Raw genomic sequence first — 16352 nt, forward strand, 5'->3', positions numbered from 1 at the left:
ATTTGTACCAACATGGCTGATCTTGGGCTTCAGACCCACTTCTCTGCCCATACCCCATTTCCCCTGAGAGACTAAAAAAAATCTGTCTACGACAGCCTCAAAGCTATACAATAATGGAGCATCCACAACTCTCTTGGGTTGAGAATTCAAAAGATTCACAATCCTTTGAGTGAAGTAGAATAGAATTATCGAATCCCTACAGCGCAGAAGGAGGCCACTTGGCCCATCGAGTCTGCACCGACTCTCTGACAGAGCATCTTACCCAGCCCCTATCCCCATAACTCCACACGTTTGTTCTGCTAATCCCCCTAACCGACACATCTTTAGACGCCAAGGGGCAATTTATTGTGGCCAGTCCACCTAACCTGCACATCTTTGGACTGTGGGAGGAAACTGGAGAAAACCCATGCAGACACGTGGGAGAACGTGCAAACTCCACATAGACAGTCATCCAAGGCTGGAATTGAACCTGAGTTCCTTGTGCTGTGAGGCAGCAGTGCCAGCCACTGTCCCGCCAAAATTCCCCCTCATCAGTCCTAAATGATCGGCTTGTTATCCTCAAACTGTGTCCCCCATTTTTTACATTTTTCAATTGGCAGAAATAATCTCTCAGCACTACCCTATCAGCCCCTTCTGAATCATATACAATTCAATAAGGTCATCACTCATTCTTCTAAAGATGGTGGCACACTGATTAGCACTGCTACCTCACAAGATCCAACTTCATGTTGGAAATTTTCGTGCACGGGTCTGTGTGGAGTTTGCACGTTCTCCCCGTGTCTGCATGGGTTTCCTTCCACAGTCCAAAGATGTACAAATTAGGTGGATTGGCCATGCTAAATTGCCTCTTGATATCAGGGGGCTAACTAGGGTAAGTGTATGGGGTTAGGGCCTGAGTGGGATTGTGGTTAATGCAGACTCATTGGGCCGAATGGCTTCCTTCTGTACTGTAGGATTCTATAATCTTTAATGATTCTACAAATCAGTAAGAAATTGAAATGGGAAGAATACCAATGTAAGGCATTTCCATTTAACTTTCCCTCCTGGATATCCATTGGCTTCTGAAGCTTTTCTCTAGAATGTCTCCTCTTATCTGATAGAGGTTTACAGCATGGAAACAGGCCATTCGGCCCAACTTGTCCATGCTGCCCAGTTTTAGACTCTCTGACAGATTTCAGCTCTCCTCAATCCTGGGATAGTATCTATGATCCTGCTTGTTAGTTGATCAGCATCTTTCATGATCAGGAGTTTATTTTTGCTGTCCAATCTTATATACAAGAGCATCACCCAGGGATGTGAGCATGAAATCCCCTTGCTGTCGTGATTCTAATGAGTCCTGGGGTATAACTCTCTAATCTTCTATTGGAAGGTGACATGATTAACTCTTCAATAAGTTGAAATTAGATAAACATTGTCAACCTGGTATATTTTATCGGCAAAAAGTGAAAGTAAGTTTAATAATTACAACCTTTAATACAATTTTTTCTTCTGTCCCATGTGATAAATAAAACTTTTTTTAAAATACTGCCCTGATCTTTTGTAGTGTCCTATAAAGTAGCCAGCATAATCAAGGACCCCATGCACCCCAGACACACCCCCTTCTGTCAGGAAAAAGATATAAAAGTTTGAGGTCACGCACCGAACAACTCAAGGACAGCTTCTTCCCTGCTGTCATTGTATGGACCTACCATATATTAAGTTGATCTTTCTCTATATCCTAGCTATGACTGTAACACTACATTCTGCGCCCTCTCCTTTCCTTCTTTATGAACTGTATGTTTTGTCTGTATAGTGCGCACAAAACAGTACTTTTCACTGTACACCAATACATGTGACAATAAATCAACATCAAAGTTACTCTCTTGGACAGTCTTTTTCTCTGAAATGTCACCAGCTAGCTCACCCTGAGTTTGTCACTTCACTGACTCACTTGGCAGCCTTGGAACTGACTGACCATATGCACCATGTTTCTATTATTTCTAGGATCCAAAGAAAGTATATTTGCTCGGGGCAGGAGGAGTATTTGACTTTCCAATCTTCTAATATCCAGTGGTCGAGCAGAGTTGCCAATTAGACTGTCCCAAAAGATGCCAGGTTTCATTCTGGACATTTGCCAAGGCTGATCTTGAATCATCTGATGTTGGGCAATGTGACAGGTCCACATTTGCTTTCACTATGCAAACATTGAGTCACAATATTTGTCACTTTAGCTGTCCTCCTACGTTGGTAACCTTAACTGGTGCAGATGGAGGCTCAGCCTTTACAGGGGCAACAGAGAATAGCTGGCATATTCTGATCATGGCCTAATTGGTTATTTTTTTGACTTCGAAGACTGGATTTCATGCTAACCTGCTGACGGTTTGAAGGTAAAGGCATGTAAATTCAAATAGGTGGCCTGCCTAATGACCCACCCCCACCAACCTGGCTTCACTTTCAGAGATGGATCACCACTTATGAGTTTCCAATCAAGATAATTCTACAAATCTCTTATCAAACTTTTTCAAAATTCATATTAATATTATCACTGTTAAATATGAGTGGAAGAATATTCCTTTGCACACAGTATTAAGGACACACTAAGATTGGAATCCTTTGCGTAGTCTTCTCCTTCCCTCTCCTGCACTGGATCCTGACTCTCTAGCCTGAACCATTTGAACTAAGCCACTTGTGTTTTTACAGTGTATTACCTTGGGACGTGAAGGGTTAGCGAAACCCTAATTATAAAGGACCTCTGCCACTTTAACGCAATAATATGACATTCTTTCAATCGCACACGCCTTTAAAAATCAAATCTGTTTGAGTTCCACGGACTGTACTTTGTGAAATTGTGGTGCCAAGGATTTTACTGGCACCTTCAGTTCTCTTTCATTGAAATACACAGCGCTTTACATGAAGTGTAGAAACAAAGGTTCTTGTCAATCTATGAAATTATTAGGGCAGCCTAAGGAGGTAATCCATAGTTCTTTTCTCTGATTCATTTGAATGTTCATGTTGATGGGACTACCCAGACACAATCCTTGATCGAGCCATGCTTGATTTGTGCTCTCCTAAATGTGTTTGCTGAAATGATACTTTCTTGTCAATCACCTTTTGAGAGTTGGGGGTTTCCAGCCAAGTGAACTATATTTTTTTAATGGAACATTGTGAAAGGATATCAAGCTTCTAAAGGTACTCATTTCCTTTGTATTTTGGCCCTCAGAAACCCTTTGGGGAATGATGACAAAAGGTGCTGTTGGTTCTTCTAGGAATTGCTTTAGAGTTTCCATGTATCAATCTAACATTTCTCCTGTTTTTGGCTTCACACAATGAACCTGTGGAAGAAGAGAAGCAGTCATACGATCACTTACATTCTTTGCCTGGAATAAAAGAAATCACTTGAAAGTACTACAGAGAAAACTCTGGCACAGTTAATTGCCAACAATGTTTAAATTCTCTGCAGTAAGATATTTTTGTTCGGCAAATGCTATTGGAGAAAGTTAGAAATATTCGCTTGTGAGAAATATGTAAGTGTTACAACACTCCATCAACATTAGGTTAAAAAAAACATTTTAACAGCAGTGCATTTGTGAGGGTATGGTACTATAATGTTACTGGACTAGTAATTCAGAGCCTAGGACTACCGATCTTGAGATTGTGAATTTAAATCGAAGGATTGTGGATTTAAGAATTTGAATTTAGTTTTTTAAAAATCTGGACATGAAAGCCTGACTAATGTCAGTAAAATTGACCATGAAACTATTGGACTGTTGTAAAAACCCACTGGGTACAATTAATTTACTTTAATCTTTTATCTTTAGCTGGCATGGCTTATTTGTACCTCCAGCCCCACATTAACACATTAATTATTTAATTAGTTGTCTTGTGAAGTTGCCCAGCAAGTTATTCCATTGCATAAAATTACTGAATGTGGGCAACACAGTGGTTAGTAAGCACTGCTGCCTCACAGCGCCAGGGACCCATGTTCAATTCCTGGGTTGGGTCACTGTCTATGCGGAGTCTGCACGTTCTCTCCATGTCTGCATGGGTTTCCTCTGGGTGCTCTGGTTTTCTCCCACAGTCCGAAAGACGTGCTGGTTAGGTACTTCAACCATGCTAAATTCTCCCTCAGTATACCAAACAGATGCCAGAGTATGGCGACTAGGGGATTTTCACAGTAGCTTAATTGCAATGTTAATATAAGCCTATTTGTGACACAAATAAATAAACTAAAAGGTGATTTCAATGATTCAAAAAGAAACTCCACTGTCTCCTTCTCAGCTAGAGGTGGGCAATAAATACATTTCCAGAACATCCAAATCCAGAGAAAGAATTAATTAAGAAAAATTTCAGATAACCTGCTTTTCACCACCACTCAAAGAGCTCTACAGCCAGTTAAATACTTCTTGAAGTGTATTCACTGTACAATGTCTCATCCATGAGATAGCAGCTCTGACAGTGCAGCACTCCTTTAGTACTGCACCGGAATGTCTGCTTGATTTTTGCACTTAAGCCCTGAAGTAACTTTGTGATTTAGAATTGAATGTGCTACCAATGACGCAATGGCTGACACAGCGCATGTAAATGTCTATTCTCTGTGACCTTAGGCAGTGAGAGGATTGCTAGCTGTTTGAGGATAGGAGATCACAACCACATTAGTTCCTGTTCACATAACCGCACATAGACTATTCCCCAACAGGGCCCACTGAATAATGATCAGAGGCACTGATTTGATTTTTAAATGTTTCTTCTGCTAATTTAACTACATGGAGGTCAATTGTTGAGATTGCTCGATTCATTATCCTATTGTGTGAGGAAGACCTCCATTGCTTACCCAGGAGAACATCGCAAACTAATTGGGCAGAATCTTCTGAGTTTAGCTTTGACAGTGGGTTTGGGAGGAATGCAGAATGATCGGGCCCTAGAGCAGGAGGGTTCCAATTCAGTCCTACTTTTTGACGATATTGCCAGAGACAGGCAGATGTGGCAAGACTCTGTCTGGCAGTGACAGATAACCACTTAGCATATTTAAATATCCAATTGTAGGCAGATTGGGGATGCCACTGAGATCTGATCTTGGCAGTGGGCAAATTATTGGAATCAATTCTGAGGGATAAAATAAACTGTCACTCGGAAAGGTGTGGATTAATCAAGGTCTGTCAGCATGGGTTTGTTAAGGCAAGGTTGTGTCTGACTAATTTGATTGAATTTTTTGAGGAAGTAACAAGGAGAATTCATGAGGGTAGTGCAGTTGATGTGGTCTGTACGGGTTTTAGCAAGGCTTTTGACAAGGTTCCACATGGCAGACTAATTACAAAAAAAAACCCCATGGGATTCAGGGGAATGTAGCAAGCTGGATACAAAATTGACTCAGTGGCAGGACAAAGTATAATTGCTGATGGATGTTTAACAAGCTCATGGATAGCATCTTGCAGCCTACAGCAATCTTCCTCACTGTCTACCATGTGGCCAATCTGCAAATGTCTTATGCATTTCCTCTACACCTACGTCAAAATCATTAATAGATACTTGCAGCCTACAGCAATCCTACTGTGTGAGGAAGACCTTCATTGCTTATCCAGTAGAACATCACAAACTAATTGGGCAGAATCTTCCGAGTCTAGCTTTGACAGTGGGTTTGAGAGGAATGCAGAATAGGGAGGTTGTTTCCAGTGGGGTTCCTCAGGGCTCAGTACTATATCCCCCGCTTTTTCTGGTATCTATTAATGATTTTGATGTCGTAGGTGTTTAGAGGGAATGAATAAGACGTTTGCAGATTGGCCACATGGTAGACAGTGAGGAAGATTGCTGTAGGCTGCAAGAAGCTTCTGTGAACTGGTCAGGTGAGCAGGTAAGTGGCAAATGCAATTCAACCCAGAGAAATGCGAGTTGGAGAAGTCAAACAAGGCAAAGGAGTACACAATAAATGGGAGGGTGAAAAAGTGAGAGACCTTGGTGTGAACTTACACAGATCCCTGAGAGTAGCAGGACAGGTGGTTAAGAAGACGTATAGAATTCTTTCATTTATTTGTTGAGACATAGAATATAAAAGCAGGGAGGTTGTATGCAAAGCACTAGGTTAGGTCATAATTTGACTATTGTATGCAGTTCCTGCCACCTCATTATTGAAAGGATGTAATTGCACCAGAGAGGTACTGAGGGGATTTATGAAGATGTTGCCAGGACTGCAGCTTTGAGGAGAGATTGGATAGATTGGAGTTGTTCTCCTGTGAATAGTGGAGGCTGAGGGGAGATTTGATTGTGATGTACAAAATTGTGAGGGGCCTGGATAGAGTGGATGGGAAAATTCTGTTTACTTTAGCAGGGAGATCAGTGACTAGGGGGCATAGATTTAAAGTGATTGGTAGAAGGATTAGAGGTGGGGAGGAATTGAAGAAACTGTTTTTCCCCCAGAAGGTGGTGTGGGCCTGCCTGAAAGGAAAGTAAAGGCAACAACCCCCAACTCCTTTAAAAGGTGTCCGGATATGCACCTGAAGTACAGTAACCTGCAGGGCTATGAGCCAAATGGTGGACAGTGGGATTAGGCTGGGCGCCTCATTTTTTAGCTGGCACAAACATGATGGGCCGAGTGGCCTCTTTCCATGCCGTAAAATTTCTATGATTCCATCTTTCCATCTCTAGATGGTCCCTCTGCTGAGGCCACAACCTGATAGGTATCTGGAAGCAGTTTATCATTCCTAGTCAAGGTAGGGGAGGCTGAGAGGCTCCTCCTTCATGGTGATGGACTGGCCATGGCCGCAGTTAATATTTACAGAATTGAGCCCTCTTTGGGGGATGGTTTGAGATGGTCCCCTCTCATGGTGACAATGCCCATGTCCATCAGTGGGGCCACAGTCCCTCCAATGTTGCAAGCCCTCTGTTTGGATCTTTTATAGGAGGTGGCTGAGGGGGTAGACTATTAATCCAGAAACTCAGCTACTGTTCTGGGGACCCGCGTTCGGATCCTGCCACATGGGGGAATTTAAATTCAATCTACATAAAAAAATCTGGAATGAAGAATCTACTGATGACCATGACACCATTGTCGATTGTCAGAAAAATCTATCTGGTTCACCAACGTCCTTCAGGGGAAGGAAATCTGCCATCCTTACCTGGTCTGGCCCACATGTGATTCCAGAGCTGCAACAATGTGGGTGACTCTCAACTGCCCTCAGGCAACTGGGCATCCATGAGACACTGAGGGCCATCAGCTTCAGCAGAGTAGCACCTATTCACAATTTGTAATGGCCCAGCATATCCCCCACCCTACTGTTCATCAAGCCAGGGATCAAACCTTGTTCAATGAATTTTGGGCAGCCAGCGACGCCCATATCTCACGAATGAATTTAGCCACAGGTACAAGCCTGCTTTTCTTAACTGGACAGCAGCCCACCAGGGGGCTGCTTCCTGGAAGATGGTTCCTGGGGTGCGTTGCCAGCAAGTGTGGGGGTCAGGTCCACTTAGGATTCACAGACTTCCATGATTACTGATTTTCAGGCAGGGGAGCAAAGATGGACTGCAGTGGTCTTTACTAATGCTGCACACCTTAATATTTCCTTCTGCCACACATGGGTAAAGTGGAGTTTGAGATTGGGATTTTTATACTGTGGCGCAACAGATGGAACAGGTGTTCTCTGTTCACGCTGAAAATTTACAACAGCATATATGGAGTTCTCCAGAACTCTATGTATTTAATATTTGTCAGTGACTTGTTGATTTTATCTTATGCTGAGGGCACATTCAAGCTGTGAAATATGCAGCAAAAAAACCCCAAAACTTTAGACTATTAATAAGGCAGTTAGAAAAGTTTTTAGTTTAAATCTTTTATATCAGTTTCTTTTTTTTATCAGTTTTATTAATTTATTGACACTGGATTTCTTTCCCCCTTGCAGGCACAGTACGGAAACTACCAACAATAGGAAACAGCTGATTGCCAACTCTGAAACAGTCATGTATACACAACATCCTCCATTGATTTTTACAGACTAAAATGAAGCATGGACTGTCATATTTCATTTTTGAGAAGTAGCTCAAAGCAGCTTCTGGATGTTGTAGAAATGTTCATTCTTTTCATGGTGAATAGTAACATTGCACTACCAATGACAAGCCAATGCGTAATTGTTTTAGACTTGGTGCTGTGAATATTGTACGTTTTAAATGGTTGCACTGTGGTACAATTACATCTCTGTTTGTTAATAGACTACAACCTAATACTAGTGCACTTCCGATGGTCCACCACGGATACATATGATGGTTAGTTTTATAAGTTTGCGGATGCTCTCTGAAACAGTGAGTTGCCCTGTGGATTTAAGCATCTGTGTGTTTATACTAAACTTTGCACTAAGATTTTCTTCTTCCACATTAAATGCAGCAACCAAGTATCGGATGGCGATCACTAAAAGCCCACTTGTGTTTCCAGCAAAGTCTAATTTGGATCACAACAACATGTTAAGTTATACACCAAGGAAGCACATTATTACCTCGACCCTAAATAAAGTAAATTACATCCAAGACAGGATTTAATTGTCAGAGGTAGTTGCTATTGGTGCGTTAGATTTCTATAAGGAAGGCAGTTAATTCTATATTTAATTCCTAGCGCTTGTCTGCAAATTGACATTCATACTTTATCACAACTTTTTTGGCAAATGAAACACTTGGTAAGTGCTGTTATCACTTGAATCAGGTGAAACTGCTATAAAAGTCAATACACGGGAGAGTTATGTGGCATGATAATAATGGGGCCATCAGGAGGAAAACATGTAAGTGTTAACTATCGGTACATTTTCTCAGTTTATATAAGTGTTCATAATGAGAGTGATGTATGCGTAAAATAATATTTACAAGTGTTTATTTGTTCGAAGGTGTTGTCTGCATAAAGTTGCCTCAAACATGATTTTTTTAAAAAAATCACAGTTGTATCGAATAATTTTGTATTTATGAGTGCAATTCTTATGTAATTAAGTATTGAAAATAGTGTATGCCAATATGAACAGATAATGTTGATAAGCCCACAGTGGCTTCTACTTTTCAAGCTGTGTAATTAGATTTCATGCTTATTGTCATTTTTGTAGGAACTGTACAACAGCTGAAGAATCCATTTTGATATACAGGTATTTTATGTTTTTATAGTTTATCTTTGGTAACAACTTGTCTTCAGCGCCTTTTAGGACTTGGCACAGGCCTAAGGAGTGCACTAGCTCTAGATTAGAATCAAAGCCTTGCTACAGATGACTTACTAAGAGCTCCGACTTTCTTCCAGGAAAAGACCACTGGGATGAGTTCCGAGTTGAGTGCTGTATGTATGAGTGCCATCATTTGTCACCAGGGCTGTGGGTGAAGTGGATTACAATTATTAATCAGTTAACGCTCATTGGAGGGAAGGGCATCAGTACCTGTGCTATTGTTGGCGGCAATTTTAAAGAAATCTGTAAAATGGACCATGCAATCTTTCAAACTGGAGGATCCAGGAAATTCCATGGATTATGGTGGAGATTGGGAACATAAAGTTTGAAAAGTATTAGAATAAATGTATTACATTTGTAATCACGTTTGATTATCGATTTAACCAGAAAAGTATGTCTTTGTTCTAAAAAAAATACTTAAGGGAGTGATTCTAAAACACTCAGTCCAAAGTCAACCATTTTGTGTAAATATTAAAAACATTAATTCCAGGGTGCACCAGCTTGTGTAACTGGAGAATCTTTGTCCAATGTGGGAATGTATGGACACGTGATATAATGAGCACTGATGTTTGCTGTAAAATTTGTATTTCAATGTACAATCACATGGACATTTTGCATTTCATTTGCTGATAGAGCTAATGCTGTTTTTTTTTTCCTTTTGGCTTGCTGTTAAACAGCTAAATAGCTAAAATACAGATTGTACCGTGACAATCATCTGCTTGTTTTCAAGAAACAAAAAACTTGAGATTTTAGTAACACTGAAATTTTTCGATGAAACTTGTTGTAATGTTACATGTTAAGTCTTTAACTTCTCACCAGTATCTAAACATGCTTAACGTTGAGTAGATATTTGTGCACCTCCATAAAAGGAGGCAATTGCTGTTTGAACTTAGTGACCAAAAGACTTTGACGTTGTTGTAAGTACAAGTGAGTTGAGTTGTCTTGACTGTATTAGAAATTTTATGTTGCTATTTAAAGTTGTTACATTTTAATTTTAAAAGGAACCTAATAAATCACTGAGTTAATTATATTTTTAATGTGCTGTTCGCATGCAAATATCCATTGAATATGATTGTTTGATTACTCGATCAGTCATTTGCAAAACAAGACAACTGGCGATTTTATTTCTAAAGTGATAACCTATGAGATTGCTATTTGCAGGTGAGGCTTGATAAACTCTGCAGATAGCACTGAATTTGTATCGATTATCTTTCATCTTAACAGTTTTTAAATTTATCTATTTGTGTCATACGTAACACTGCAACGAAGTTACTGGGAAAAGCCCTAGTCGCCACACTCCGGTGCCTGTTTGGGAACACTGAGGGAGAATTTAGCATGGCCAATGCACTTAACCAGCACGTCTTTCAGATTCTGGGAGGAAATTGGAGCACCCAGAGGAAACCCAGGCAGACACGGGGAGACCGTGCCCTGAGACGTGTAGAGGGATTAGCGGGTAAAATATGTAGGGATATGGGGGTAGTGTCTGGGTGGGATTGTGGTCGGTGCAGACTTGATGGGCCGAATGGCCTCTTTCTGCACTGTAGGGTTTCTATGATTCTATTCTATGAACGTGCGGACTCCACACAGACAGTGACCCAAGCTGGGAATCGAACCCTGGCGCCGTGAGACAGCAGTTCTTGCCACTGCGCCACCCCAAAATTGCAATTAGCAGAGGATGGCAAATTCATTGATGCCCTGAATGCTTGTTTTAATTTAAGCATAACTGCTTAACGTGTAGTGGGCTGGGAACTTCCAGGCTGCAGTGCTTAAAAACAAAATCAGAATATTGTTCTGGAGGTCCATAATGACAGTAGATTTTGGAAAGTTGGAGATTGATATGGTCTTGAATTCCTTGTACTGATTCTGAGAAGTCTGTTGCGTGTTTCTGGACTACCAATCATGAAGTTTTGAGTTCAGATTACGGCTTGACAGGTTCTGAAATTGGATTCAACTGAGCAAGCCAATTGTTGACTGGCGCAATGATAACATTTCCATGCTGTTTTTCATTTTAAGTTAACATACATATTATTCATTTTTAAAAATCTGACTGCTACATTCTAGTCCTTCAAAGGGAAGCTACTACCCTCCCTACCTGCTCCAATTCCATATGATTGACCCACATAACTCCAGGACAACTAGGGATAGGCAATAAATGTTGCTTTGTCAATCTTACGCACATCCAGAGACTAAATAAAAACATGAAAAGGAAGATCAAGCATTCTGAACAGTGGATATTTGTTCGATCTCCCAAATATGAAAAAAAATTAACATATTATGGTGTGGGGTGGATTACGAACTTTTTATTTTTTTACAAAAAAGATGCCCGGAGCAATCATACAGTCTCTCCTTGCTTTGCTGAATAGAATGTTGCACTATGCCTTTGGTGGTTGTTCATCTGTCACTGCACAACGAATCTTTGTTATCACTCACATCCTGACAGAACGCATTTGCAAACAAAACTTCAATTTGTTGTCTGTCTTGAAACGTAATTGTATGTAATCCTGTGCCACTGTGATATCAATAGATTCCAAGTAGAGTCAATGGCCGCTGTGTTCTTCTCGCCAATAAAAGTTCAGCTCTGTAATTCATTGTTTACAACTTAAGCCCCAGAATCATTCTCGCTGTTCCTCTTTCAACTCTATTTTAGTGATATGGCACTCTGTACTGCACACCATATTCTGTATATGGCCTCGCCTATGACCTATACCAAGTCAGAATTCCTTGCTTTTGGTCTTAACCAAGTACTTGACTAGCCTTTCTTATCAAAGTGAACAAAAAAAGATGTGTTGGCTAAATAATGATTGCTGCGTAAAGTTAACCTTACAATTGTTGCTTGGCATAGATGAGGCCTGTATATTAACATAGCATGTGTGCAAGCTGCCTTCCATGAAGAGATTGTTATTCCCATGTTAAGACAACAACTATACCGCAACAGTATAATATTTCTATAAAATGTCTATGTATGAAATACTGTCATTTATATTCACCCTTCACACCTTGATCATGCCAAAAACATTTGTTTGTAGTATTGTAGATTTGAGTTTGCAATAAAATTATTTAGAAAATCTATACTTGTATATTCAGTTGGGTGCGGGTTATCACTGAATGAGTGATATATTTGTGTCACAAGAAAGCATACGTTAAAACTGCAATGAAGTTACTGTGAAAATCCTCTAGTTGCCTCACTCCAGCGCCTGTTCAGGTACACTGAGGGAGAATTTAGCATGGCCACTGCACCAAACCAGCACGTCTTTCAGACAGAGGGGAAACCGGAGCAGTGGAGGAAACCGACGCCGACACGGGGAGAACGTGCAGACTTCACACAGACAGTGACCCAAGCCAGGAATTGAACCCGGGTCCCTGGCGCTGTGAGGCAGCAGTGATAACCACTGTGTCAGGTTTTGAACTTCATAGTCAAATTTTTGAATGAGCTTTTGGAAGTTCACTGGCTAAAGCCCAGGTGGCAAATGCCTCAAAAAATCACTGCCAGCTTGCATGATTAGTAAAATAAGTATGTGTTCAGGACATGTGCCAGTATTAATATGTAAGTTTGGCAGCAATTTCACGGGTTAAAAGATACACTGTGAGGTGAGAACCTCAAGACATTGCCTTTTTTTGTATTCTTTCATGGAATGTGAGCATTGCTCACAAAGCCACCATTTGTTGCTCATTCCTAATTGCCATCAAAGGTGGTGGTGAGCTGTCTTCATGAACTGCTGCTCCAGGTACACCTATGCTATTCCACCATTCCCATACAATGCCTACAGTGCAGAAGGAGACCATCTGGCCCATCAAGCCTATTCCAGAAACATTCCCACCCAGGTCCTATCCCTGTAACCCGATAATGTTTACCCTGCCAATCCCCCTGACACTAAGGACAATTTAGCATGGCCAATCAACCTCACCTGCATATTTTTGGAGCATGGGAGGTAGCCCATGCAGACATAGAGAGAACATACAAATTTACACAGTCACCTGAGGCCAGAATTGATCCTGGGTCCCTGGAGATGTGAGGCAGCACTGACTAACCATTGTGCCACCCTATACACAAATGGCATCTCACCCTTGCCCTCCTTATTTTTCAGAACTTAAACTGGATTTGTACATGAATTACCTAATAGTTAAGTAATTGAGTGCAAATATCTTTAACAACGTGATAATTGTTATTGGTGCACCTATTGCCCTCTCTATCTCAGAAATTGGACAAGTTAAATTATTTACTACTTTCAGATAACAAGTCGATCTTGAAGATTTCAAAATGTCAATTCAGAAAAAAAACTCATGTCACCTTTTCTGTCTTTTTCCCCCTCTCTTAACAGAATAATTATTTCTCTTTATTTCTCTTCCTTTTCCTGATTCAGATCTAATTCACCTCTCTGTTTCTGTTTCCTTTTCAATGTTCAAATCGCATTGGTTAAGCTGTACACTGTTGGTCCTGTTGTTGACTATGGTCCCAGATGCTGTTTCATAACTTTTGTTATGCTGTTACCACCTCGCACAAAAATTTCAGGCTGTAAGGAACAGAGACTGGCCATGCCATGAGATACACCACTTCAGCAAGAGCAACTTGTTCTGGAACTTAAACTTTATGGCAGTTTGTATTCCCGATCTTTTGATGAAAATTCCAAAACTTAGGATTTGCTTTTGCTATGGGTCAGGTCAGAAACTCTGAAATATTTTATGGAGCCTGCCTGGATCATAAATTTTGCATCTTGAATTTGGCTAGGATAACGTATGATTCAAATACCCACTAGGGAGCTTTTATCAAACAAAGTTTAATTAAGAATATAGTTAACGTGTATGGGTAGAAAATTAGCAATAGCTTTTATCAATTACAAACAACTATGATATAACTCGTAATGAATATAGGAGCTGCCCCAATCAAACCAATCTCATAAACAGACCCTTTCCACAGGTTTAAAACAGCAAAAACTAATGCTCACATGATACTGAAATTGAGTCCTTTGGAAGAAATCTGCAGTTTTTTTGATAGACTCAGAACAGTTTGAAGGTAGAACACCTTCCCATAACCCCAGCGAGAGATTCTGGTTAAGCCACCAACAGCAGATTCTCCCCTTCAGAAAGGCAAAACCTTGTTTTCAGATAACCAGCAGAACTTCCAAATAAAGCAGGGAGAGATGAACACTTCTTCTTTTCAGCTTGCTTCCCTTCTGAAACTAAAATCTGCAGCACAGAACTGAAAACCGTGAAAACATGCTGTCACCTGATGTGCAATCATTCATCCTCCTGACAATGCAGAGTGATAAACATCCCAGTGAGCAATAAAAAGCAGCAATAAAAAGACTCCCCCAGACAAACTGATGCCATAATGAAAAGGCTTGCTTACAATTGCAGGAAACATGATTCAGAAAGAAAGCATCTCTTCCTCAAACTTTGTTTGATAAAAGTTCCCTCGTGGGTCATTTGAATCATACCTGAAGTGAAACCTATCATGCTTATCCTAGCCAAAGGTACACTAACATCACACTGTCTTCAAGTACAATCCTAAATTTTACTTCCATTTTAAATCTTTTTGAACTAAGCATTTTGTGAAATTCCACTGTAAACTTCTGTTTCATAATGATTGAAATGGTTTATTATGGACACATTTGCAATAAGTTCTTGCCCTTTTCCTCTTGGTGGTTAGGGCTAGGTGAAGAGCTAAAATGATGATATTACATATTGGGATGGAATCTTTCATTATCCTATGGAATGTAATTTTAATTTGATTATGTAATTTTTCTTTAAACGTTTGACTTTTTTTCTCAGTTTGGGATGAGGTGGGAGCAGGGGGGCGGTGGTGGTGCGGGAGGGTGCACTTCTTACACTTTACCTTAAATGAAAACAGAAAATTCTGGATAAACTCAGCAGATCCAGCAGCATCTACGGAGTGAGAAACAGAGTTAACATTTTGAGTCCATGTGACTTTTTCAGGGCCTTTTAATTTGTTTAAAATTGATTAAAAATTAAAAATATAATCAACCATGGTTAACATAAAAGACTTAGAATGCCAATATTGTGGGGAAAAAAGGAAAACTGAATACTGGCAATCTGAATTAAAAGTAAATAATATGGGATCATTCATATCTCAAAGATTAAAGAACAGATTCATGTTTCATTTGATAGTGGTGTCATTGGTACTCAATTCAAATGTTGGGATGTGTTCAATGCTCACTGATTGGGAATATGCAAAAACGCTACTCCTCGGATTACATGTTTGCAGCATGTCTGCAATGCTGACTGGTTTGATTTGTGAATGCTCTAGTCTTCAGTTTAGGTGTTGGGAAGTATGCATCCAGGATTTTCACCCAGCGACTGCGAAGGGTTATATTTATATATTTCCAAGTCAGGATGGTGAGTGGCTTGGACGGGAACTTGCAAGTGGTGGTGTTCCCATATCTCTGCTGCCCTTGTCCTTCTAGGTGGAAGTAGTGATGGGTTTGGAAGGTGCTGTCTAAGGATCTTTGGTGAATTGCTGCAGTGCATGTTGTAGACAGCACACTCTGCTGCTACTGAGCATCAGTGGTGGAGAGATTGAATGTTATGTTGACCTGGTGCCAATCAAGTGGGCTGCTTTGTGCTAGATGGTGTCAAGCTTCTTGAGTGTTGTTGGAGCTCTACCCATCCAGGCAAGTGATGAGTATTCCATCACACTCCTGATTTGTGCCTTGTAAATGGTGGATAACTTTTATTTTAAAAAATTACACAACTGATAAAGTTGACATTACATGAGGAGCAATGCCAAATCTGTTTCTTACAATGCTATATGTTACTCTTACATTTACAAATGCAGTTAATATTTACAGCATTCATTACATGTCAACCCACCAGCCCAGGGGCTATTTTGCTCTCCACTGTAGGCGAGTATACAACGCTCTACTTGAGCAAGGGTGGCATATCAGCATCGTGGTTAGTACTGCTGCCTCACAGTGCCAGGGACCTGGATTCAATTCCAACCTTCGACTTTGTGGAGTTTGCACATGATCCTCGTGTCTTTGTGGGTTTCCTCTGGGTGTTCTGGTTTCCTCCCTCAGTCCAAAAATGTACAGCAAAAACTGAAAATGTTGGAAAAACTCAGCAGATCTGACAGTATCTGTGGAGTGAGAATAAAGCCAATGTTTTTCTCTTCACAGATGCTGCCAGACTTGCTGAGTTTTTCCAGCATTTTCTGCTTTTGTTTCACAGTAGTGCACA

The 16352-nt window shown here is 40.5% G+C and overlaps 1 protein-coding gene across 1 annotated transcript in view; it reads left to right on the forward strand.

Annotated features, from left to right (window-relative positions):
• The window catches only part of LOC145353852 (calcium-responsive transactivator-like), a 58882-nt gene extending 46723 nt beyond the window's left edge, over positions 1–12159 (forward strand). Inside the window, exon 12 of the mRNA XM_080204741.1 lies at positions 7869–12159. Coding sequence (XP_080060867.1) covers positions 7869–7906 — 38 coding nt within the window. The 3' untranslated portion in view covers positions 7907–12159. The remainder of the gene's footprint in view (positions 1–7868) is intronic.
• The last annotated feature ends 4193 nt before the right edge of the window (positions 12160–16352 follow it).

This window comes from Carcharhinus amblyrhynchos, chromosome 16 (genome assembly GCF_965287045.1).
Source record: "Carcharhinus amblyrhynchos chromosome 16, sCarAmb.v2.hapA, whole genome shotgun sequence".
Lineage (NCBI taxonomy): Eukaryota > Metazoa > Chordata > Chondrichthyes > Carcharhiniformes > Carcharhinidae > Carcharhinus > Carcharhinus amblyrhynchos.